Below are 26,829 nucleotides of genomic sequence, written 5' to 3' on the forward strand. Positions count from 1 at the left end.
TGGGGAGTCCTTAAGCACTTCACCATGTAGTTATTTTCAGAAATCATTCTCACGAACCCGACTAACTGAATCCAGGAACTGGACCTGTTCCTACCCTCCACTTCCTTCTTTCTACATTCCCTGGGCTTCCAAATACCAACAGGTGATGAGAACACTGTCACGAAAGAAAAGAAAATAGAAACTCAGGAGCCTCCAAGTTTGCCGTAGTCCCCACCGTTAACATGAACTGCAGGACATGGTGTTTGATGATGCAGACAAGGTGGCCTCTCACTTAAAATATTCACAGCCTAAACTGGGAGTTGACAGTTTGTGAGGGAGAATGTCAATATCCATAACAAACCAGGAGGTCAAACTCTACCAGTTAAGAAACAATGAATTCAGATCAAAGCATCCTCAGATTACTCTGTGACCTCTTAGAGACTTTTCCTCCTTTTTCCTCACGATGGCTAAGGATTTTGCCAGAAGAGAAGGGCAATATAAAACTTGGGGCTGGTAGAACAAGAAAGGAGGGGTGGCTGTGGGCTTCCTTGCTGAGTATTGGGCTTAACAAGATTGCTGTTTTCCAAATATTCTTTGAATTGGATCCCAAAAGCCAGCTGAAGACAAATACTTACTTAAAATTGCGTTTATCACCCTGCCCACAGGGTTGGCCTTACCCAACATGCTGTGTAGAAAATAGTGAGGGGGTGCCTGGGTGGCTCAGTCGATTAAGCGTCCCACTTCGGCTCAGGTCATGATCTCTCAGTTCGTGAGTTCGAGCCCCTCATCGGGCTCTGTGCCGACAGCTCGGAGCCTGGAGCCTGCTTCGGATTCTGTGTCTCCCTCTCTCTCTGTTCCTCCCCCGCTTGTGTTTCCCTCTCTCTTTCTGTGTCTCACTCAAAAATAAATAAACATTTATAATGAAAAGGTGAGGCATGTCCAGAGATTAAAAAAAATGAAAATGGTGAAATAATAGGGCCCTATCCAACAATCTAGGAACCCTAATGCTTAGTAGGGGAAGCTAATATTGAATGTTGGTTGACATTTTAACAGCAGGTACCATTTGTAGTTTTTGGTTTGTGGATTTTTTTCCCCCCACACGTAAGAAAGAACCAGGAAATATGCCTTCTAACTTCATGGCCATCAGAAATAAACTTAAGTCCTGGCATTCCTTCCTAGCTCACGGTTAGCTCTCGCTCTGCTCATAACACCAGCACAACACCCCTGAACATAGCCTTTCACCAAATGTGGGGTGCGAACGCACGGAGCCTTCCGCTATGGTGCTGGGATTTTGTGCGCTGGATGCCGAGGGGACAACCGTCCGTGACCCCTCGGATGGATCGGGAATGATAACCCCAAGTGCCCTCTTCTGCTTGTCTCTCCAACGCAGCTGTGAAGTTCGGGAGGATGTCCAAGAAGCAGAGGGACAGCCTGTACGCCGAGGTGCAGAAGCACCAGCAGCGGCTGCAGGAGCAGCGGCAGCAGCAGAGCGGGGAGGCGGAAGCCCTCGCCAGGGTCTACAGCGGCAGCATCAGCAACGGCCTGGGCAACCTGAGCAACGAGGCCGGCGGCGCCTACGCCAACGGACACGTCATCGACCTGCCCAAGTCCGAGGGCTATTACAGCGTGGATTCCGGCCAGCCGTCCCCTGATCAGTCAGGACTTGACATGACTGGAATCAAACAGATAAAGCAAGAACCTATCTATGACCTCACCTCCGTACCCAACTTGTTTACCTATAGCTCTTTCAACAACGGGCAGCTAGCACCCGGGATAACGATGACTGAAATCGGTAAGTGGCGGTCTCCTCCCCCACCTCGCTGTTGGCAATCGCGCTTTGAAGCTGCCATGGTCTTGTTTAGGCCGGGCATTTTCTCAGGTGTAGAGTCAATGACTTGCATTCGTGGCTTCTAAAGAAAAAAAAAAATGATAATAATAAGACTGTCTGATTTAAAAAGTGTGTTGTAATAAATGGCATTGTTCTCCAGCCCCATAAAAGTTTATGTCAAGCAAAGGAGGAGAGAAGAAATTGAAAACGGAAAGACGCTATCCTTAAAGAACAGAACCTATCTGTTGGATTTGGGCTCAATTTGGCATAAACACGGGAATTTCAGCAAGAATTCTGAGTGATACTATTTAAAATAAAATAGGGAAGGGATGTAGAACGGGTATGTGATAACTGAATGAGCAGGGCTCCGATTCTTGCTCTAAGATAACTTGGGACAAACCGTAAGCAAATGGGACCTCAGTTTGCTTCTTTTCAAAGGCAGAGGGGTAGACCAGAAAGATGGCTAAGCCTCTTGTAAATCTGAATTCATGAATTCTACATGGGAATAGAGTCTGAATCACTGGCAGTGAAAAGAGGGTAGTCTGGAATGTCACGGAACATACGAGCAACAAATGAGTTACAGCGAACAGGGCTAGTCACAGGCACGATGGCATGCTTGCTTCAGCAACCTGACCTTCCTTTGGTTGCAGTGAGCTTTGATCCCTTAAGGCGTGGTCCTCAAGAGTGCCCTGTCCCTAGGTATGCGCTCTCCCGACCTGTTACAACTTTGTTTTACCCTGTTAAGCTCAGGAGTCTATTAAATGTTTAACCAGTTGAGCTCATCAACTAACTGCTATAAAAATATTGATGGTTTAACACATGAGCCTCCTGGGTACCAAGGCTGCATGTCTCTATCAGGCTTCATTGTGGTATTTGGGTGCTGGGGGGTGGGGAGCAAGCTGGGTCTCAGGAACCTTGGAGCAACCTCCCCCTCTCATCCTGACCTCATCCTGGCCGAGCAGAGTCCTTAAGACCCAGGCCACCTGAGTTCAAATGCTGACTCTGGCTTCTTTCAGCTGGGATGAGTTGCTGGATCCCGGCTTCCTCCTCTTTAAAAAGAGAAAAGTGTTAGTTCCTAGATCACACGGTTGTAAGTAAGAATTTTTGAGTTCATACTCGCAAAGCAGAGGGATGTTGGACACTCGGCAAGTGTTCAATTGCTCTTAGCTGTTATTATTTGGATGCCAGTCACCTTCTCTGTCTAAACTGTGAGTAGGAGCCCGGAGCCTACGAGTGTTTTAAATAAAGTTGACGTGAACACATAATGAAGCACACGCCATATGTATCCTGGCTACTTCTGCCATCTGGGTGAGGAAGAAGTGATGTTACACAGTTATACAACCTGAAACGTTATTTCTCTCGTTCAGCAATTTAGCACGTGACCGTGACTGAAGAGGTGATTGACAAAGCCCCTGTAAAGACATTCACAACTGAGAGACACAGAAAACAGAACATCCGCTATCGCAACAAAAATTCATTATTCATTATTATTGCTCCCTTTAACCTTGTTTTTTAACGATGTCACAGGCACTTCACATACATTTAAATTTTACAAACACCTTATAAGTAAAAGTAGGATTCCCATTTTACAGACGTGGACACAGAGGCTTAGAGATGTCTCATGACCTTCCCAGGGTACCTTCGGGTCCACCAGGACAGTCTGATTCCAGAGTCCTTTTGCTTATCTATTACCCTGTTACCCGCTCTGGGTTTAATATCCACGAACTGCACTGTCAACCAATAGGGACAGTCTTTTAAGGTGGGCTCACTCAATTTCCAAGAGACATGTTAAAAAGAAAAAGAAATAGGTTCCATTTTCTCCTTAATAGCTAAGTGTCTGAGTCTGCTACTGATTTTGAACATCTGTATAAAACATAATGAGGCAAAAACTCGTCATCGTCGGGCAGTCTTCTGCCCCGTACAAAGACTTAGAAAGTCTTCCAAGAATTCAGAAAGCAGTTTCTCTGTGATTTAGAATCAGTTGGAAGTATTAGGGAAAGAGAACTACAGCCAAAGCCATCAAGTCTGGGTACCCTTCTCCCAAGTAACACTTCCTCTCTGGCCCTCAGTCTATTTATTTATGAACTGATGTGTTTGGACTACATGGTTTCAAAACGCCTCCAGATTTTCTGCAAACTTCGATGCTCAGAAAAAAGCCAGCATAGATTTTTCCTAACTAGTTCTCGGTACCACTAGTCTTTAGAGTTCTCTGGATATGCTGTCAAGTTTGGAGGTTTCTTCCATCAGACTGTCAGGCATGGAATTAGATTGTCGTGGCTGGTCTCAAATTTAGCTGGCTCCTAAGCCAAAGTGTTGACTTGGTTCTCGTTTCGTTAACACAACAACGCCATCTAGTGGACACAAGCTCCTGCCATGGGTATCAAAAGTAGGTACCTTTGACGAGCGGCAGTAATGGGATACACTGTTCTTTCCTGCACCATCCAGAAAACTGCCACTCATTTCACGAAAACATTAAGTCCGCAACAGCATCGCTGGGCAGAAAGGCATCGGTAGTGTGGGGTGGTGGTATGATTCTAGAGCTGAATTTTGCCTGAGTTCAAAACCGGGTGTGCCCTTTCCCATGAGCAAGTTACCTAATAGCCTCTTTGAGTCTCAGTTGTAAACCTGGAACAATAGTCCCACCAGTGTGTGTTGATGAAGTGAGTTAATATTCCTAAGTTCTTAGGACAGTACCAATCAAGCATTCGCCTTATTATAATAGAAATGGTATTGCAATTTTATTCATCTTGTGATAATTAATAACATTACCAGCTGTTACAGACAATATAATTACCTTTTATTGAGCACCTACATTGTGCTGAGCAACGTCCTATATTTAATTTTCGTAACAATTGTATTATGCCTATTATGGAAGTATGTTTATGTCCATTTTACAGATGGAAAAAAAGGCTCAGAAATTACAAAACTTTAAAAAAAAAAGCATAATAAACATATGAGCTCAGGTCTGAGTAACATTAAAAGCGATTCTTTGGACCATCATATTATATGCCCTCCCACCAGACAAAGGGAGCCCCTCGCAAGTTAGTTGGCGTTCCCATAGCAAAACATGCTTGGTGTTTGTTGCCTGCCTGTTGCTCTTCTAGGTGCTACAAAGGAGCTCTCAGAGTGGGAAAGCTGACCTTCTGACCTGGCTTGATTTTTTTTAATGTTGATTTTCATTTTGAGAGAGACACAGAGAGACCCTCAAGTGGGGGAGGGGCAGAGAGAGAGAGGGAGACACAGAATCTAAAGCAGGCTCCGGGCTCTGAGCTGTCAGCACAGAGCCTAATGAGAGGCTCGAACCCGTGAACTGTAAGATCATGACCCGAGCTGAAGTCAGACGCTTAACCGACTGAGCCACTCAGATTCCCCTGACCTGACTTGATTAATGAGCATCTATACTAATCTAGCTGGTGACAAGCTGTCACAGAACAAACCCTATGCAGACAAAAGAGACAATCTGATTTTAGCCACATTTTTGACTGGGTGAATTGAAGGCTGTAAGGGCGCTACAGGATTTCTGAACATCGTGCCTGGCTGTTAGAAATCCTGGTCTGCTTCCTCTGGTTTCTGAAGGAACAGTGAACTGTGTACAAGCAGGACACTATTCTGATACTGAATTATCATAAAAACAGCTGTAAAACCAGTTTTCGGACTAGTTCATGTAGAATATGGCCTTACAGCTTGGAATTGTTTAATAAAAATACATGTTTATGAACCATCAAACAGGGGTGCCTGGGTGGCTCAGTTGGTTAAGCGTCCGACTCTTGATTTGGGCTCAGGTCGAGATCTCACGTTTGGTGAGATTGAGCCCCACGTCGGGATCTAGACTGATGGTGTAGAGCCTGCTTGGGATTCTCTCTCTCCCTCTCTTTCCCTCCCCCCCACTCTCTCTCTCAAAATAAGTGAATAAATATTTTATAAAAAGCGTCAAACAAGTGTATAAGCAAAAGCAGGAGATCCCAAAAAGTAAGCTTAAGGAATATCATCAGAGTCAGGAATATCCCCCAGAAAATCCAAACTTGTCTTTCTAAAAATGTACCAAAGAAACTACAGACTTCTTAGGTTAAGGACCTAAGACCCAATGTAAGGAGAGAAGTGTAGAAAATGCATGTTGGCCATTTTGAACCTCATAGCAATGCCTTCAAGTGGGTAGTGACAAAATCATTCCATTGTGCAGATGAAGAAATTAGGGGATTTTCCTTGAACAGAGTGAGTTAAGTGGTAAAGCTTAAATTCCAACGTAGGTTACTACCTCAGACTGCCAGGCATTCTTTCAAAAACATATTTTTGAAATGTGCCAGGCACTCACAACCAGCAGACCGTGGCTCCTGCCCTCACCAGCTACGACGTGGACATGAAGAAAACTCATTGCAATTCAGTGCGTCCTTTACTGTAAGTCCTGGGCATGATGTTACCACAAACCCTCCTGGAGGTGAGGAAGAGGGGGGTATGGCTTGCCCCGAGCCATATCTCTTATCAGAGATGGCTTCCTCCCATGGTCTTGGTAAGGCAAAACAAAATGTGGATAAACAAACAAAAATATGAAACATGTCAAGAATTGTACCCTTGGGTTTCTCAAAATCCCATCGGAGGAAAAGCGATGAAATAACGCAGGGACAAAAGTAAGCTGCAGATGAATATTTAGGCAGGAGTATTAACTGGGTTTAGCTGGAATTTCACTGCAAGCTGGCATGAAGATGTGTTCTATCTTTCGGGGTAAAATTTTGCAGTGGTTGGTGGTAGGGAGGGGATGCTGGGGAAGGGGTACCCGGCAAGCAAGCAAAGAAGAAAGGGGAGACTCTTGTATGCCCTCCCCGCCGTCGCTCTCAGATGGGCTGGGGGATTCCGCAGGACTAATACTCTTAACGAAAGCCCATTTAAGTTCCAAGATGATTGATAATGTATCTGTGAGGAGCTAGACAATAAGATAGTCCAAATAACCAAACAAATGCTTTCATTTCTTTTTAATTTTTTTAAGTTTGTTGATTTGTTTGCTTGTTTTAATTTACATCCAAATTAGTTAGTGTATAGTGCAACAATGATTTCAGAAGTAGGTTCCTCAGTGCCCCTTACCCATTTAGCCCATCCCCCCTCCCACAACCCCTTCACTAACCCTCCATTTGTTCTCCATATCTCTTTTGTTCTCCATATCTCTTTTTTTCTCCATATCTCTTTTGTTCTCCATATCTCTTATGTTTTGTCCCCCTCCCTGTTTTTGTATTATTTTTGCTTCCCTTCCCTTATGTTCATCTGTTTTGTATCTTAAAGTCCTCATATGAGGGAAGTCATATGATATTTGTCTTTCGCTGACTAAATGCGCTCAGCATAATACCTTCCAGTTCCATCCACGTAGTTGCAAATGGCAAGATTTCATTCTTTTTGATTATTGAGTAATACTCCATTGTATATATATATATACCACACCTTCTAATCCATTCATCCATCGATGGACATGTGGGCTCTTTCCCTACTTTGGCTATTGTTGATAGCGCTGCTATGAACATTGGGGTGCATGTGCCGCTTCAAAACAGCATACCCGTATCCCTTGGATAAATACCTACTATTGCAATTGCTAGGTCATAGGGTAGTTCTATGTCTGATTTTTTGAGGAACCTCCATACTGTTTTCCAGAGTGGCTGCTGCACCAGTGTGCATTCCCACCAGCAGTGCAAAAGTGTTCCTCTTTCTCCTCATCCTCACCAACATCTGCTGCTGCCTGAGTTGTTCATGTTAGCCATTCTGACAGGTGTGAGGTGGTATCTCATTGTGGTTTTGTGTTGTATTTCCCTGATGATGAGTGGTGTTCAGTATTTTTTCATGTGTCGGTTGGCCATCTGGATGTCTACTTTGGAGAAGTGTCTATTCGTGTCTTTTGCCCGTTTCTTCACTGGATTATTTGTTTTTTGGGTGTTGAGTTTGATAAGTTCTTTATAGATTTTGGATACGAACCCTTTATCTGACATGTCGTTTGCAAGTACCTTCTCCCATTCCGTTGGTTGTCTTTTAGTTTTGCTGATTGTTTCCTTCGCTGTGCAGAAGCTGTTTATTTTGATGAGGTCCCAATAGTTTATTTTTGCTTTTGTTTCCCTTGCCTCTGGAGACGTGTTGAGTAAGAAGTTGCTGCGGGCAAGATCAAAGAGGTTTTTGCCTGCTTTCTCCTCGAGGATTTTGATGGCTTCCTGTCTTACATTTAGGTCTTTCATCCATTTTGAGTTTATTTTTGTGTATGGTATAAGAAAGTGATCCCGGTTCATTCTTATGCATGCCACTGTCCAGTTTTCCCAGCACCACTTGCTGAAGAGACTCTCTTTACCCCATTGAATATTCTTTCCTGCTTTGTCAAAGATTAGGTGGCCATACATTTGTGGGTAAGTTTATTTATTTTGAGAGAGAAAGAAAGCAAGTAAGTAAGGGAGGGACAGAGAGAGAGGGAAAGGGAGAGAGAGGGACAGGGAGAGAGAGAATCCCAAGCAGGCTCTGTGCTGACAGGCCCATGTGGGGCTCAAACTCACAAACCTTGAGATCGTGACCTGAGCTGAAACTAAGAGTCGGATGTTTAACAGACCAAGCCACCCAGGTGCCCTGCAAATATGCTTTTAAAAACAGTAGGGGAAATCCATCAAGGTAGCTGTGAGACTAAGGGGATAAACTGCCTTTTACACACATTACCTGAGTTGGCTGTTGTATTCAGTAATTTTCTCTCCAGATAAAGGCAAAGAAATATGAACTCCTTGGTCTCGCCTATATAATCTTAAATGTAGATTTAGTTTCATCTTTCTTGTGTGTTCTGTTTATGGAGCCTGAAATTTTAAGCATCAAAACTAGACGTAAACCTCTTTTTTGAAAAAAGTTACCTGTTCCAGATGCTGAGTATTAATAGAGGAGAGTACAAAAAGAGGGGAGTATGAAAGTGATCTAGTCCCTTCCACTACCACTTTATTCTATGAAGTCTACACAGAGACAGAGTGGATATCGCTAGTATGTTTTATTTGGGGGATTCGATCAAGATTGCTGTTTTAATCATTACTTATTAACACCAAGCAGGTGCTATGGTCTTAAGGCAGCACCTTTAATGACACATGCTTCTACAGATCAATCTTCTATAACTGCTTGAATCTCTCTATGCATATTCACATGTATATTTAATAAATATACATTTCTCTATGCATATTTAACTACTCGTTCAGATATGGTACAGGGAATAGAATTTAACTCTAGCTACGTATTTCCCTCGTCCCTCTCAAGGCACTGGTGGCAAAGACAGGTACGCACACGATTCCAGAACAACTGTCTGCTTAGTCATTGAAATGGATAAAAATAGACTAAATGAGAAAAATGATTCGAGCAATAGGGGAAAAGGAAAATGCAGTGTTGTTTGTTTTTCCTGTCGTGCTTTTGGAGAAGACACCTTGTGAGCTTCCACTGTTCTCTAATACCTCTTGCTCCCGTCCCCAACCACAGGCCCTTTGCAGGTAGTTTAGGGACCACATTGAAATTGAGAGTCCTTACTCTACATGCTCGCCATGTGACTTTGTTCAAACTTGGTTCAGCTTTCTGAGGCTCCGTCTCTTCATCTGAAAAATCAGGTGGATTGCATATAATGACTTTGAAAAACTATGACTCTCCCACCTTGTGGTGGGAGCTTTGATCCTATGTATAGACATTCCCTTTGTTACAGCCACTTCCCAAAGAGAAGGGTAGGGTGGTGGAGAGGGGGGCTTGCTGGCAACTAGACTGTCCTGAGAGAAGCTCAAACCCTAGCCTGAGACCATGGCCAGCCCTGCCTCCTTCACAGGGAGGAAGACCTTAGGGGGTGGGATGACCCTGTCCATGACGCAGTTAATAACCACAGTCAAACCAGAACTATGTACCAGCATCTTCTCTCCATTCCTGCTCCTGAAAAAACAAAACCAAACAAAAACAAGAAACCAGATTAAAATGAGCTTCAAGGATAACCAGAGGCAGCTGAAAAAGAAGGTGGCAACCAATCTCCAAATGCCCCAAGTTTAGTTACATTCAACGTAAAGGATGAAATGCTGTACAGACATAGCTTCAAGGTAAATCCACCTGTCCTCACCTCCCAGACCTACCCAGATCACCTTGGTCAGGTCTTCCTCGACTCCTCTGAAATTTTAACACCCCTTTGTTCTTTGCCACCTACAGGAGAGGCTGCTATTTCTGGAATCCTGCTTTCTATCTTAAAAGAAATTTCCTGAGTATGGGGACTGGGCTAATCAACTCCGTTTGTCACATTTCTGGGATCTCTACCGTGGTCACACTATTGTATTGACCAGTCCGTAGCCATGCATTATTCTAGAGTGTCCTAGGATCAGGGAACTATAGTTCTTTTCTAGGGTCATTCAAATCCATATCCTTATAGATTTTCTTCAATAACCTCTCAAAGATGATCTGAAATCACCCACTGATATGTTGCACCCACTTTAGTATGCTCAGTGCAGCAATTCTCCACAACTGGAGTAAATGGCATAATGGATACAAAAGTACTTTGTGACCAGCAAGGCTCTACAAACAAATATAAATATGGCTTACATTATAAGCAATACAAAGACATACGTGCAATTCAAGTATTTGTACGTGAATGCATATTAGTCCCTACATGCTTGTACCCCCACTAATACAGCTTTCCTAATGTGCTAGCATTCGCTATGTGAGGTAATTATTCCAACTCACCTTTTCGACTTTCAGTTGAAAATGTGCAAAATTGAGGCACCTGGGTGGCTCACTCAGTCAAGCGTCCGACTTCAGCTCAGGTCATGATCTCACAGTTGGTGGGTTCGAGCCCCACGTCAGGCTCTGTGCTGACAGCTCAGAGCCTGGAGCCTGCTTCAGATTCTGTGTCTCCCTCTCTCTCCGCCCCTCCCCTGCTCACACTCTGTGTCTCTCTCTCTCTCAAAAATAAACAAATATTAAATTTTCTTTTTTACAAAAATGCGCAAAATTGATCTTCCTCAGTAGACTTTTCCTAGAGATACGAGTTTGGGATTAATTTTGGATTCAGAATTCAGAACATTGTAAGAAAACTCTAAAATCCACCAGCCAATCAATCAATTAATCAATCAATATTGAGAAGCTGCCAGAAAACCAATTCCACTTTATAAACTCAATTTCAAAAGCCATAGTAGATATGAAATATTCCACAGTAAGGAAGAGGAAAGGAGAGAGAGATTCTGCCTATGGCTTGTGGAGGGAGGAAATGTCTATGCTTATAAGGTAGCCTCTGAAATAGCCCCCATGTCAGAAGAGCGTTTCAGGTCATTGAGAGCTTTGACACTGGCTCTTGGTGAGAGCCCTGAGTTGCTTTTCCACTGACTGGAGTGGATATGTACCACTTTCACCATAGTCTCAAGCACCTATTTTGGGAAAAACTGGTTAAGGTTAACCATGTGTTCCACATGGGCCATGGAACACAGACATGGCATTTGATGGCCAGGTGACTGGAGGTGAATACACTCGGGTTTTGTTGGCAGAAGATACAACCAACTTCAGAGGCTCTTCTGCTCAACAGGTACAGGATTTACCTCTGTGATGTTCACAAATGTGGGGAGATCTGTTGGAAGTGTTCCAAGCTGGAAAGACTTTTTGTTTGTTTGTTTGTTTGTTTTACTTTATTATTGCTTTGCTTTTATTTTTGGATATAAACTTTTTCCTGTGACAAAATGCCTTCAACGCTGAGGAGAAAAAATTTTGCTCTTTAAATTTGAGTCACATTTGTAAGACTCATTGTGGAACTGCTCTGTGGTTTTCAGACAGGTTTGTCGTAGGACGATTTGGTGCTAGATGACTTAGAAAAAACTTATTTTAAAACACTAGTCAATTAAAGGCCTTATTTAAGTAATCAAGTTACTTTTAAAATTTTAGATTAAATGTTTGAAAATGTAAAAGTTACCTCCAAAGATTTCCTCTGAATTAGTTTTTCCTTAAGGTCAGAAGTACATTGACTAAAGGGGAGGAGGAGGAAATTGACGGTCAATCCAGGGCACCTGGGTGGCTCAGTCAGTTAAGCATCCAGCTCTTTTTTTTTTTTCTAATATTTATTTATTTGTTTTGAGAGAGAGAGAGAGAGAGAGAGTGCGAGGAGGGGAGGGGCGAGAGGGAGACAAAGAATCCAAAGCAGTCTCCAGGCTCTGAGCTGTCAGCACAGAGCCCAAACGCGGGGCTCAAACTCACAAACCTGAGTTTGATCATGACCTGAGCCGAAGTTGGATGCTTAACTGACTGAGCCACCCACGCGCCCCAAGCATCCAACTCTTAAATTTTTTATTTTTTATTTTTTAACATTTATTCATTTTTTTGATAGAGAGAGACAGATTGTGAGTGGGGGCCGAAGCAAGCTGCAGGCTCTGAACTGACAGCACAGAGCCCAACGCGGGGCTCGAACTCACGGACCGTGAGATCATGACCTGAGCTGAAGTCAGATGCTTAACCGACTGAGCCACCCAGGTGCCCCCCCGCCAAGCATCCAATTCTTGATTTGATTTTGGCTCAGGTCATGATCTCACAGTTAGCGAGTTGGAGGCTTGCGTTGGGCTCCGTGCTGACAGTGTGGAGCCTGCTTGGGATTCTCTCTCTCTCAAAAATAAATAAATAAACTTTAAAATTAATTACCTAATGGTCAATCCGTATGCCAACAAAATCCAAATAGAAAAAGTCAATCCTAATGATGGCCCTGAGCAGTTTTCATAATTAGGTTTTCATCATTTGTGACCCACTAATTGTCCTTTGGGTAGGGTATGGAGGTGCAGTTTTTTTCAAGAGAGCAGGGAAGGATTTTAATGGGCTCTGACTTACCTTGTTCTTGTTTGTTCCATCTGAGACTCTTCAAATGCTTTTCAGACTGTGAGCTGTACCCTCACTGTCTGTAACTCTGAAAGACTTCCCCTTATGAATCAAAACAAAGAGAAATTCCCACATAGCCCCTCAGACTCAAGTCGCCATGCTTCACACAGCCCTTAGAAGATGTCTCTGCTGCTAAATCCTTCTGTAGATAGAAAATCAAACCCAAAGACACTAAGACTCTAAGATATTAAGTGACGTCCCAAAGGGCACAAAGGAGAAGTCTAAAGGGGTCCATATTGGCTTCTGCTGTTTTACAAGATAGCTCCCTTAGAACTCATCAACTCTAGGACATTGAAGTAAGTTGATGTTTTCTGATTGTTCTTTGAAGGAGATCTTTCACTGTGAAAGTTAACTTTGAAATGTAATGTTTTCATGATAGACTCTTTCTCAATTTTATCAGCTAGTTTGAAGAAAAGAAACTATAATTTCCCCCCAAGTTAGACATATACCATCGCAATAAAACAAAACACTTGGCGACTCCAAACAGCTTTCCGTTATTAAATTATTAAGAAAGCCGCCCCTTGGTGGTTCATTTCTTTTGCTGCTCATGATGCTTTTTTCATTTGGCTTTAACACAAATGCTGGATAGATTCTTTCAGTTTTTCTTTACGCTTTACTTTGTGCTTCCTTTCCTTCTATTAAAATGCTCTTACCTGAGCCTCCCGAAATTTGAGAAAATGTTCGCCATTTTATTAACCATCCATTCATTCAGTCTTTGCTCAGATAATACTATTACTTATCTTTTTCATTGTTTTTCTCTATGTTCCTATTTTGTTGAACTGTGTGGATCACCTTTTCATCATTTTTTAGAGTTAGGGACGTCGTCTCTTATTTTGTTAATGTATTGTTTCTGAAGAACTCTACGAACATTTTGGTTTCAGTCCACATGAAGTACAAATCTGTTATGCCAGTTTTTGATAAAGTAATTGGCAATAGAATTTGTACGAAAAGGAGACCAGAAGCTCTCTTAATTCACTGGTGAGGGAGTAATGGTGGTTAGACGGTGAAAGTGCGCCAACAAAGGGACTGTGGGTTATTCATGCCCCAGCTCCTTCTTAAAAGAATTTGAGAAACTTAAATGCTACAAATATACTACTTTCCTGTCGAGGCTATGCGTCACTAATAGGTGGCCGTTTTAATTAAGCTTAAAGGTTGTTGATGTTTTTATGCTGACAGCACAATTCTATTTATGCTAGAAAAACAATAATCACTAAGTAGAGATGAGAAAAACCAGAAAGGTCTTAAAATTGACATTGTCCTCTCTGACACTGTCTCCTAGTGCATCCTAACCAGTACACTTGTTCTATGTAATGACAGAAAATGTACAAACCTAGCGGTCTATGGTCAAAAAGCAAAATGCACACTTGGTTCAATGTTTCACTTTTCAACCAGTTGTTCTAATATATTATAGTCACTGCCTCGGAGCGTGGATTCTGAGGAATCGTGATATCCCAAAAACCTAACACAGGCACTTAAAACTCGCCTTGAGCAAGTCCGTAGAGATATCCTGGCATTCATTCAAAGTAAATCCCCTAAGAATTCCACTTTCACACTAGTAGTACAAACGAAACAGAGAATTGAGTGGTTCTCTAGATCCTTAAGGCAAGTGATAAATTAAAAATTCATTAATCATTTTGATGGAGGCTGAGATACAGTATTTTAGGGAGGATACTTCCAAGTTTAAAAGAAATCTCTTGTGGAGGAAAATGAATAGAGGGTATAGTTCACCAAGAAGAAGCCGTACTTTCTCATGAAAAAAAAAAAAAGGAGGGGGAGGAGAAAGAATTAGGAAGTTCAGATGCAACCCCCTCTAGTCCTATATATAGCGTGGAGTCTCAGCTTTCTCGCCTTGGTACAGTTGGGCCACGGTGCTCTTGGTAATAACACTGAAAGCAGCAGTTTTTAAAGATATACTCAACTTTCCCCGCTCCCAGGATGTGGGATTCTAATGAAACCACCTGTGTAATCCGTGTCAGAGATGCTGCAGCCTTTGGAGAGCACCGTTTGCTGAAATGTCTAGTGAGGGCTAAAATAAGCCCCTTTGGTGGAAAAAAACCCGCTGACTGGTTGAAATCAGAGTTGCAGAAGGTCACTTGCTATTTTAAAAGCTGCAAGCTGGTCCTCATTTTATAGCATCACAGTTATAAACAAGAAATTGTCACCTTGCTTGTCAGTTTATGTATTTCTCGCTGAAATAGACACACGTAGCCTTTTTTTCTGCAGAGAATTAATTAATTTGGACGACTTGTTTCCAAACTGCTTTGCTGTGCGGAGCAGTACATATGAAAAACTATTTTTCGTGTATTTCTTTAAGGGTTACTTCCAAATATTATTTTTGGCATTGTGCTATGATTAGCTTTTTAAAAATTTTTTAATGTTTATTTTACTTTTGAGAGAGAGAGAGCAAGCGCACATGCAAGTGGGAGAGAGGCAGACAGAGAGAGGGAGACACAGAATCTGAAGCAGGCTCCGAGCGATCCGCACAGAGCCTGACATACAGCTCAAACTTAGGAACTGTGAGATCATGACCCGAGCCGAAGTCAGACGCTTAACTGACTGAGGCACCCAGGCACCCCTTTCTTTTTTTTTTTAATGTTTTAATTTTGTTTAATGTTTATTTATTTTTGAGAGAGAGAGAGAGAGTGTGTGAGCAGGGGAGGGGCAGAGAGAGGGAAACAATCTGAAGCAGGCTCCAGGCTCTGAGCTGTCATCACAGAGCCCGACTTGGGGCTCAAACTCACGGACTCGAGATCATGACCTGAGCCGAAGTCAGACGCTTAACGGACTGAGCCACCCAAGAGCTCCAATGTTATGATTGATCTTTAAAACTCCCTTTACCTTTGTGAACTTTATCATATGCATCTCAACCATCTCTAAATGCTTTAAGAAAAGACTTCCTTCCTACTTTTTTGATTTATTCAACAGATCATGATGAACATTGATGTGGATGGGGGAGAGGTGTGCACAGAGACTAGGGAGCCAACTCACTTCTGGAATTATTTAGATACAGTCCATTTGGAAATGGAAGAAAGAGGTTAGCTCCAGCCCCAGGGTTCTGTAATTTTTGCACACACCACTGAGAATTACCGTCAATTTTATTCCAGCTTTCTCTGCAAAATTTTAATTTTTCTCTTCTTATCGCCCACATCATAAGTGGATTTAAGATTACCCCCTAAGAGTTCCAGAGAAGTGTGACAATTTTAAAAATATTTTTTTTAGAATTGTTTCATCAACGATGGTAATTTGCTTATATCAGTTACTTTCTTTATTATTTTATTTTTTTATATCGGTTACTTTCTCTTTATTGGGGGACAATTGGCATACAAAAATCTGTTCCTATTATTAAATATGCAACTCGGTGAGTTTGGAGATATGTGTACCAAAATCTGTGCCATAAACATTTCCCTATAACAGTTATTTTAAAGATTTCTAGGATGACTCCTACACTTGGCTCAGATGTTGTTATTTCTATCTCATAAAGAAAATTACTTAATATGTGAAGTTACCAACTCTATTAGTTGCTTGTAAGTCTTGTGTGCCAACAAGCCTTCCTTCAAGAAAAGTAGCAGGGTGGGGCGCCTGGGTGGCGCAGTCGGTTAAGTGTCCGACTTCAGCCACGTCACGATCTCGCGGTCCGTGAGTTCGAGCCTCGCGTCGGGCTCTGGGCTGACGGCTCAGAGCCTGGAGCCTGTTTCCGATTCTGTGTCTCCCTCTCTCTCTGCCCCTCCCCCGTTCATGCTCTGTCTCTCTCTGTCCCAAAAATAAATAAACGTTGGAAAAAAAATTAAAAAATAAAGAAAAGTAGCAGGGTCAAAGTCTAAAAACCAACAGCCATTTGGGGGGGGGGGGGCGGTGGGCGGTGGCAGGGGTAGAGAGAAAGTGAGAGCAAGCCATTTTTTCATACAATTTATAAACAGAAAATAAGGATCATAGACTTTAACCTGTAATTACACACCCAGTTTTCCCTTGCCAGCATCTATGTTTGCATTTCACCTCATGAGGATCGAAAAGAAGTGACTGAGCATATAAAATTGGTTTTTTCTCATTCCTTGACATCGTTTTATAAACTAGCAAAGCAGCTTGCGTACTCTCAGTGAGCGAGACAAACCACTATCTCACTGAACATGTACAGAACACATATACAATCTTAACTCCTGAGAAAATGTAGCTGCGTGTTCCTATCCACTTTCGAAATATCTAGCCTCATCCCTGATATCAGGAAGAGCAGAGGGTAGAGTTCATGGACATTGCTTCTCAGGGCGGGAAACTTTCCCCTTTGCCAGTCACCTGGGCCATACTGCTGTCGAACCCCTCATCCCAGCACCGTGCGGGCGGGCTCTGTCTGTAACATGTGCCACCCAGGGCCCACGCTGGTTAAAGAATCCGACGAGAACTGGGCCCTAACAAGCAACTGCAATCCAAGTCCGGGAAACGGATGAAGGGCGTGCGATTGCCCAGAAAGATTCTCTGTCCTCTACTCTTTTACCTCAGTCTCTTTGTCTGGGCTTCTCATGTGGTCGGTCCCTGGAGAGGACTGCGTTTACTATTACCTTTTCTGTTTTTCCAGGCAAGGACTCTTGAAAGTTCCTTTGGCTCCTAGCAGGAACTTTGTATACTGTGTTCTTTGTCTCTCCCTTTGTCCCCTTCCTCTTAAATCCTTCTCCCCTTTTCACAACTGCAGACTCTCAGTCCAGGCAGACCATCTCCTCTAATGGCCATGCATCTTTCTCAGCGACAGAACGTGCCCTCGGGCCCTGCTCCCGTGGGACCAAGTCTAGCTTTACCCTGTGTTTTATTGACCTGAGCCTTGAGAGGGCCGTCAGGTTTTGCATGTGGCTTGCCTCTGCATGGCAGACCCATGGAACAAAGTGGGGAAGGGCTGTCCTGCAGCTGCCACTACTGTGTCTTTACTGTCGCTGATAGTTATAAATCTTATGTCAAACAGAGATTTGCCTTCTATTTCTCGCCACAAGGGCATGGGAAATAATAGCGCACGTTCGATGTTTGACCTCAAAGCCATCGTGCGTGCTTAGGCTTTAAGATGTCACGGTTCGAGGGGCACCTGGGTGGCTCAGTCGATAAGCGTCCGACTTCAACTCATGAGGTCATGAGGTCATGATCTCACAGTTCGTGATTTCGAGCCCCGCATTGGGCTCTGTGCTGACAGCTCAGAGCCTAGAGCCTGCTTCGGATTCTGTGTCTCCCTCTCTCTCTCTGCTCCTCCCCCACTCACACTCTGTCTCTCTCTCAAAAATAAATAAATGTTAAAAAAAAAAAGATCTCACGGTGACAGTACAGAGCAAGTTACGTAATACAGTACAGAGCCTGCTTGGGATTCTCTTTCTCCCTCTCTCTCTCTGTCCCACCCCTGCTTGCACGCACACTCTCTCTCTCTCAAAATAAATTAAAAAATAAAAAAAGATTTTTGAACACAGGATCAGTATAAGCTTTCTAAAATCCTTGTGAAATAAAGCAGAAAATGGAAGAGTGGGTGGGTGGGTGGGTGGATGGATGGATAGATGGACATTTTCAATATTACCTTTATTAACTCAACATTGGTTGACCACCTTCCGTATTTAATGTTCTCTCCACCCCCTCTCAGCCACATCTTCTGGTCCTGTACATAATATTTCAGAACTGTCTTGAATCCAGAACCTCCTCGTATCTTGCTTGAATGATCACCAACCCTGATTAATCTCACGTACTCCCTAATGCCACTTCATCTTTCTGCCATGGCCAAGGTCACCTTTGTAAGACAAAAAACTGACCGTGTCATTCTCCTGCTTCACAGCTTCTACTAGCTCCCCGTTGCCTAAAGTTAAAATCCAGATTCCTCGGCGTGCCTTACTCAGCTGTTGGATCTCTAGTGACAATTTCTTTGCCTGGTCTCATTTCTCCCCATCTCTCCATGCACTCTGTGCCGTAAGCACGATAGTGTTCTTGCCGGGAAAGACAACCTGATTTCAAAACACCACTTGCTAGCTCTATAAAAATGGATCTAAAGTCACTCCCTCATTCCCTCAGTAAGAGGGAAATTGGTTGTAAAAGGTAAGGACTGTAAGGACGTGAAATGTAATATGAGAAATTATCTAGCTCCTAACTAGCTTTCTATCTGTACCTTTGTAATATCACTCCCTCTACCTGAGGTATACCTATCTCTTCTCCATGTGACAAACGTCTCCTCAGACCCAGATCAACAGGCATCTTCTCTGTGGTTGTATTCCAGCTTCCTCCAGACTGAGTTAGATACATTCTTATTTGAGCTCCCACAATAACTCAAGGGCATTTATTATATTATGATATGATGATACAATATGATATGATGATATGATATGATACATGATATTGTAAGATCCTTTTAAAAAAAGAGACAACGTCCTTTTTTAAAAAAACTATACTTTATAACCTGGTTCATAATAGCCTTTCAAAAAATATTTGTTGAACGAGTATATGAAGTCACTTGTGCTGGGCTCTACAGTCCAGCTCTTGAAGAATTCACACAACCTCGAAGGGTAAGAAACAAACAGACCCAAACAAATAACCACTGTGCAAGTCTGAGCGGAATAAGAGCTCTGGAGGTAGAATCAAGTGTAACAGCCGCCGACCCCTCTACCAAAGGGCCAGGGGAGGAGGGAAACCTTCACCAGTAATGGACATCTGAGCTGAGTCCTAAAGCCTGTGTGTGGATTTAACTTCCAATTTTGCCTTAACCTGTCCATGTATTTATTATGCCCACTCCTTCCTCCTTATGCCCTACATCCCCAAGCTTTCGTGGCAGAAGGCTAGAGAATTTTTAAACCTTGGCCAGTAGTTCCCAGGAGATGCCATAAAGGAACAGATAAAGAGTTTTTCATAATGCAGTTTTGAGTGTCTGCTGTAGTTTTGCTTATAAACCCTGAAGCCTGTAAATTACTGACAAATCAGCATATCTTTGAAGACGAAAACAGACTACACCAAGAAGATAAAGGTTTGAAAACTAGAAAGCCATAGAAATCTTATGTTTTCATTATATACTGACTGAGAAATAGATATGTTTTTTTTTAGCTTCTAAGTAATTAGACTGCCCAAGTGAAATTGAAAAATGATGAACCATGACATCTATTTTAATATGATGTATAAAGTAATTCCTGCCCTTTTTTTTTTAACAACATAGGAGGATATTCAATAAAATTTGCATATAGGATTTTTTAAAGAAAGGATTTTAGAATATGATAAGCAATGAAAGTCTAGAAATGCTAAATGAGGAACCCAATAGAGCATGACTATAATCCTAAGTTAGCATTTTGTAGCATCTTCTACATCTAGCGCTTGATGGTTCTGATTGAGAAACTCTAGTAAACATTGAAATGGCTTCCTTCAGTAGCACTGACTCCAAAATTAAATACCTCTGTTTTGTGCCAATTGGAGGCATCGCATTGCTTCCCTGATGACAAATTCTACAGAATGTCCTAATAATGATAATTATGGGTACCATTTATTCAGTGTTTGTAATATGCCAGGCAGTGCGCTCTACAAGATTTTTTTTTTTTTTTTGGAAAGTTCATTAGAGGTGCAAGCTTCCGTTTTTTTATTCTCTACATCACCAAAGCTCAATATATTTCATACCACATATACCAGAAGCTTAGCGAGATAAAAGGAAGGTACTTACAAGCACTGCTTTGAGAGTTATCCTGGAGAAATGAAATATGGCTATTTAGAAAGAACAGAAATTGCATTTGAAATGGCATGACCTAAAACACTAGAAAAAATCTATTTCTCTATTAGCCAAGAACAGTTATCAGGCAGACAATGTGGTCGTCTTCCTTTCTACTCAGGCCCCCCAGACAGAATCCCTGTGTCCTTTGGTTTCCCAAGATGTTGCCTTCTTCAAAGAGCGGGGGGATTTTGAGGGAACCTCCTCACAGCTGTATCTAACTTCAGGGAACTCGCTGCAGATTTTTGAGAAATCTGCCGTGTCTGGTTCTGTTGCTCAATTTCCATACCTCCAAATCAAGAATGTTCAGTATTGAAAGTTTAATACCGAATACAACTCATTTGAGGTAAACAGCCCCCAAAGACTTGATGGTGTTTGTTCCTGCTTTTTTGTGAATGTAATCATTTTCTCTTTTTAACCTTTTTAAAGAAAAGCTCTCGTGATTCTAAAGATATTTTAAAGTCTTTGGACCATACATGTCAAGACTGTTAGTGGAATTTTAGGCCACAGAGTAGGAAACGTGGTCGTTTGTATTTATTTTTAAAATAATTATTTGAACACTCTACAACTCATGAGCCCTCAGATTTGTGACCAAAAGGGGGAAGTAAAGGCAGTAAATTTTGATTAAAAGACTGAAAATTGGGAGAAAAAAAGAGGACAACAGCTTGGAGATTGTTAGATAGAGAGTAAGTAGTGTTAAAGACAGTCGAGTACAACTGAAGTGTCTCCAAAGGTATTCCGGTGGTAAACGTGAAGCGCTTGTTTCTTTGCAGAGCGAGAATGTATTCACGAGCCCTCAAACTGACATTCTTTCCCACAGATCGAATTGCACAGAACATCATTAAGTCCCACCTGGAGACGTGTCAGTACACCACGGAGGAGCTGCACCAGCTGGCATGGCAGACCCACACCTACGAGGAAATTAAAGCCTATCAGAGCAAGGTACTCTGGGAAACTATGACAATGTTTCTCCCTGTGATGTCTCTATTTCCGGCTTTCTCACTCAGCGTTATTGACATTTGGGGCTGGATAAGCCTTTGTGTAGGGACTTGTCCTGCACGCTGTAGGATGGTTAGCATCATCCCTCGTCTCTACCCACTAGATGCCAATAGCAGCCCCCTCACACACAGTTGTCACAATCAGGTGTCTCCAAATGTTCCCTGGAAGGCAAAACCGCCCCAAGTAAAAAAAAAAAAAAAAAAAAAAAAAAAAAAAAAAAAAAAAAACCACTGCCCTATTTAAGTGACCAGGGAGACTGTGCCCACATCAGATGACTTTAGAACCTTTTCACGGTGGCTTCCTGGGGCCAGGCAAGGAAGAGAAACGATTGAGAAACTATAGCAGTAATAATAGTTGTAAATCTATACTACAAAGATATGCAATAAAGTACCTTTAATGTTTCTCTTGCCCTACATGTTTAAAAAGGCCAAAGGGAAAAAAAAAAAGACAACTCACCTCATTATTATTACCATTATTCTTTTGATTGCTACTTTGTCCATTAGAGAAGTTTTTAAGAGAAGGAATTTGCTGCTGTTATATATTCACGTTACTTTCCTGTGGGGTTGATAGCCACAATTACAAGATCTACTAGTAAATGACTGGTATTATCATTTTATTTTAAATAAAATATATAAATGTGTCTACATCTGAACATATGATTACAAAATACTGATTTTTCTCCACGGGAACAATCATATCTTACCCCTTTTATGTAAATAAGGAAACAAAAGCATAGGTATTGTTATGGTCAATAAAAAGCAGAATCAATACACTTGGATTTATGTTTCCAGTTCCAAAGATAATAACCCCAGGATCAAAATACATTTCTGAGATTCTATATTACTTAAGAGAGTGATTTGATTTGAGGTCTTTTCCCGTGAAATTCTTTTTATACCAAAAAAGCAACCTCCGTAAGTTCCGGGAAAAGAACACAACGTAAAAATCTTACAGATATAGTGTCTGCTGGGCACACATAAAAGTGACCGTACAGAAGCCTGGGAACGAAATCACTAGTCCTCAGTGCAAAAGTTTGTTTTCACAAAACAGACTAAGAGCCTGAGTTTGTTTAGGTGAGCAGAAGGAGGAGAAAGAGAGTAAAGAAACCGTACATATCTATCTTTACATATTATTGCAGTGTTTCCATTATTTCGGTCTCAGTACATTGACATTTGTGCCGTAGCAAGGCTCAAACAGGGCAAAACAGTCTGTTCAAAAATACTGTCTTCCTCTTTGGAAGGAATGGGGTAGAGTCCCACCTTGGGCCCCAAGTGACGGGTGAGCTCCAGGAGGGAAACCCTGAATGTTGCATTGACTCTCCACGTTGCTTTTGCTCCATGTACGTTGTGTGTCTCGTCTCTTGAAGTCCAGGGAAGCACTATGGCAGCAATGCGCCATCCAGATCACTCACGCCATCCAGTATGTGGTAGAGTTTGCAAAGCGGATAACGGGCTTCATGGAGCTCTGTCAAAATGATCAGATTCTACTTCTGAAGTCAGGTAAGCGAGGAGAAGATTCATGGGTGGGGCACCTGTTTTAGCCCGGGGGGTGGTCAACCCTTTGCTCAGTGTTGGCTGTAGAAAAATCTTCCTTCCAGTATGTAGTTCATTTTTACCACCCACACTGTCAGCCAACTCCCAAAGGAAACTCTCAGTAATAAAAATGCCCTGATACTCATTCAGTTCCCCTTTGAAGTCAAACACAATTTTGCTTATTGAAAGTGGAGCTATTAATTGCGGAGGTTGAGATACCCAGCTTGACAGGCAGTGCAAGTAATTAGCGTGTCAAGGTGGCTGAATTGCTGAGCTGGCTCTAAAATGCACTACTTGCCTTCTGTTGGGGTGGGGGGGGGTGGGGATCCAGGCTAGCAGAGCTCTGCCTCTGTGGTCATCTCCAATCATTTTAATGAGGATAGCCTGCAGCCAGTATAGACCCGGAGAAACTCCCTGAGCTCTAATCCTTCCCTCCCCTTCTTCCAACACATGCTCTGTGACACACGCACACTTAGGAAGGAGCTCAAGAAATTCCGCACATGACTGACCTCGCAGATGGTATTACCCAAACAGGAAACAAATTTTCTTTCCCTGACCCCCAGCTTTGAAAGTAGAAAATAAGAGCCACCATGGTGTTTGTTAACCCTCATGGACCTGGGCCAGAGTACTAAGCATAATATGTATACGTGTGCGTGTGATAACGCACCTGCATATGTTAATGTTTGCCCATGACAGCTCATTTAGTCTCGTGACACCAGTATTATTTCCATCTTATAGAAGGAGGGGGAGATTCTCAGAAGTGAAGGGCTGTGTTCAATATCACAAAGCCAACGTATGGCAAAGCTGGCATTTGAACTTGGGCCAAATAGAATAGGTATAAGTCGCTGCTGCTTTCTCACCACGTGATTAAAGTTGATGCAGACCTTGACCCAAACATGAACTTGACCTATCAGTTATCTATTGCTGGCTAAAAACAACCCCAAAACTTAGTTAAGATGACAGTAATCATTTATTTTGCTCCCAAAGCTACAATGTGAGCAGGGCTCAGCGAGGAATGCTCCATGTGGTGTTCACTGAGGGACTTGACGGAAGGCAGGAGGATCCGCTTTTAAATTGTCTCCCTCACACGGCTGGCACTGTGTGCTGATTGACGATCCCGAGTTCGGCCAAGGCTCTGGGCCACAGGCCCCAGTTCCTATCCATGTCAGTCTCTCCATGGGCCTCTTGGACTTTCTCATAGCATGGTTGTGAGGTTTCAAAAGCTAGCACGCCAAGAGAACAAGGCCACAGTGCATCGCATTTTTCTGGCTTACCTTTAAAAGTCATGCAGTTCTATTTCCACCCCACTCTATTGGTCAAGGCAGCCATGACGGCTCACCTGGGCTCAAGGGTAGATGAACTGGATCTGCCCCCTTTTTTTTTTTAAGTTTATTTATTTATTTTGAGAGAGAGAGAGAGCAAGCAGGGGAGAGGCAGTGAGAGAAGGAGGCAGAGAGAATCCCAAGCAGGCTCTGCACCATCAGCACCGGGCCCGATGCAGGGCTCAAACTCACAAGCCGTGAGATCATGACCTGGGCCGAAACCAAGAGTCGGACGCTTAACCGACTGAGCCACCCAGGCGCCCTGAACATGGATCCTTCTTGATGGGGGAGTGGTAAGGCTCTTAAAAAGCATGTGGGATGGAACATATTTTTGCAGCTCTCCTTGGGAAAAAAAAAAAAAAATCTGCCACATTTGATACATGACCTTGAGCTAACCTCTGTAGATGGCAGCTTCCTCATTTGCAAAATGAAGAGATGGACCAGAAGTAATGAATTCCAAACTTACAATTGCATCAGCAGCATCAGAGGAGAATATTGACTGCTCTGAGTCGGAGGCCCCATCTGAGGCCCATGGGTCTGAATCTCCTAGAAGAGAACCCAGAACCCACTTCACTGTCTTTCCAGCCAAGTCTCAGATATAACCAGTCCATAGACTGACATTGGAGAACCACTGCACCATATAATCGTTTAACATCCCTGCTGCTGTAAAAATGTTGACTCTAGTATAAAAGGCAGAGTACGTAACCTCCTTAAGCCTCCTGTAACTCACCTATAAGAAAGGGCTAATAAAAGTCACCCAGGAGGCACCTGGGTGGCTCAGTCGGTTAGGCATCTGACTTCAGCTCAGAGCATGATTTCACGGTTCGTGAGTTCGAGCCCCACGTCGGGCTCGCTGCTGTCAGTGTGGAGCTTGCTTCAGATCCTCTCTCTCTCTCTCTGTCTCGACAAATAAATAAACATTTAAAAATTCACCTGAAATGGTATTGTAAGGAGCAAATAAAATAATGTAAGGGGCCAAGGAAAGTGACTTCCACCCTATAAATACTCAATAAACGGTACCTATTATTGTTTTTGTCAGAAAAACACTGTTTTAATTAATATTGACAAGTCCCCTTCGATGTGTAAGCCCCTGTGCTAGGTGGCATATAAGGGAAAGCAAGGAGAAATCAGCAGATCAAAAAAAGAAGACAGAGACATAAATATTAAGTGGCAGCATAAGAAAGGCACCACGGGTCCCTTGGGAACACCATGGATGTAACCAAAGCACCCGTATCATGCTCTCCTGCAAATTTGTGGCTTCTGAGTCTGGCCGTCACCTTCCAACACACTTCGGGGCAAAAGCCCATTTGTCCATAATGTGGAGAAACTGCACAGCGCTGGTTCCTCAGAACATCAATAAATGTTCAGAGGGAAAAACAAAGGTGGCAAACTAATTCACTCACTAAATATTTATTTATTTACGTGCCAGGAACTTTTCGAGGTCCTGGAGCTATACTAGTGAATGAAATAAGCACCACTACCTGTGGCTGCGGACAAAGGTCCCACCCTCACCGGGCTAACAGTGAACTCAGAGAAATGCTGGGTCGAGGTTGAACAAGTTCCTTCATGTTGGGACTTTCCCAAGCCTTTGATCTGTGAATGTGGATTATAACTCTCTGAAGTGAGATAATATTCAGTATTTTGCCAAAACTCATTTGACCAAGAAAACTTCATTTCCAAGACATCAGATGTAAATGGTGCCCTCAAGAAACACCCTCAAGGGGTTCCTGTGTAAAGTCATCCTGTGCTGAAATGTACATGGAGGATGTTCAAAACTGAAACAGAGAGCAAGTTTTCCCAACAGCAAAACTTCTACAAAAGTTAACCAACTGCAAAGCTCCTTGTGAATTCATGAGTGGAAAATACCTTTAATACTAGTCCAGAAAACAAAAACCAAAAACTATGTATGCTTCCCCAACACGTGCTGTTGCTGCCCTGCATTTTAGCCACCTTTAAGGTATCTTAAATTTAATTTAATTTAAGGTATCTTATCTTTAATTCCTCACGTAAGCATGTAGAGAGATCTCTTTCTAATATAGTTATCTTTTACTTGGGAAGACATCTTGATGCATTTCTGAATGTGTGTGTCTGTGCATCTGCATGGGTGTGTTTTAAAGTTTTTTAAGTCTGTTGACCTAAATACAGTAAGAATTGCTTTACTATTGCACATATATACCTATTTTCTCTCTTTTTTTTTTTTTTTATACATAGGTTGCCTGGAAGTGGTTTTAGTGAGAATGTGCCGTGCCTTCAACCCATTAAACAACACTGTTCTGTTTGAAGGAAAATATGGAGGAATGCAGATGTTCAAGGCCTTAGGTAAGTTTACCTTTGGTGGTGACATAATTTTCTTAGCTGCCTTCAGTTTCTCCACTCAGATCGAAGTGGGTAAATGAGATGCCTTGATTCTTTAATGTCAACTGGTATCTCATTTGATAAGGTCTGGACCAGGTGAGCCTCCAATATTTTATCCAACCTGTGAGATGCACAATCGTGCATCCTAATATGAAAGGCAGGAGCGAACCACAGACCCCATTGAGATCGACCACACCTCATTCAGAAATCAATGAAGAGCTGAGATGTGTTCTAGATCATTCTTTGAAGGATCAATTTTTATTT

The 26,829-nt window shown here is 42.5% G+C and overlaps 1 protein-coding gene across 2 annotated transcripts in view; it reads left to right on the top strand.

Annotated features, from left to right (window-relative positions):
- The window catches only part of RORB (RAR related orphan receptor B), a 201,350-nt gene that overhangs the window by 150,373 nt on the left and 24,148 nt on the right, over window positions 1–26,829 (top strand). For both annotated transcript variants that reach the window (XM_043566981.1, XM_043566980.1), the window contains exons 4-7: window positions 1,370–1,771; window positions 21,181–21,302; window positions 22,723–22,855; window positions 26,422–26,529. In XM_043566981.1, the coding sequence (XP_043422916.1) occupies window positions 1,370–1,771; window positions 21,181–21,302; window positions 22,723–22,855; window positions 26,422–26,529 (765 nt within the window). The remainder of the gene's footprint in view (window positions 1–1,369; window positions 1,772–21,180; window positions 21,303–22,722; window positions 22,856–26,421; window positions 26,530–26,829) is intronic.

This window comes from Prionailurus bengalensis, chromosome D4 (assembly GCF_016509475.1).
Source record: "Prionailurus bengalensis isolate Pbe53 chromosome D4, Fcat_Pben_1.1_paternal_pri, whole genome shotgun sequence".
Classification (NCBI taxonomy): Eukaryota; Metazoa; Chordata; class Mammalia; order Carnivora; family Felidae; genus Prionailurus; species Prionailurus bengalensis.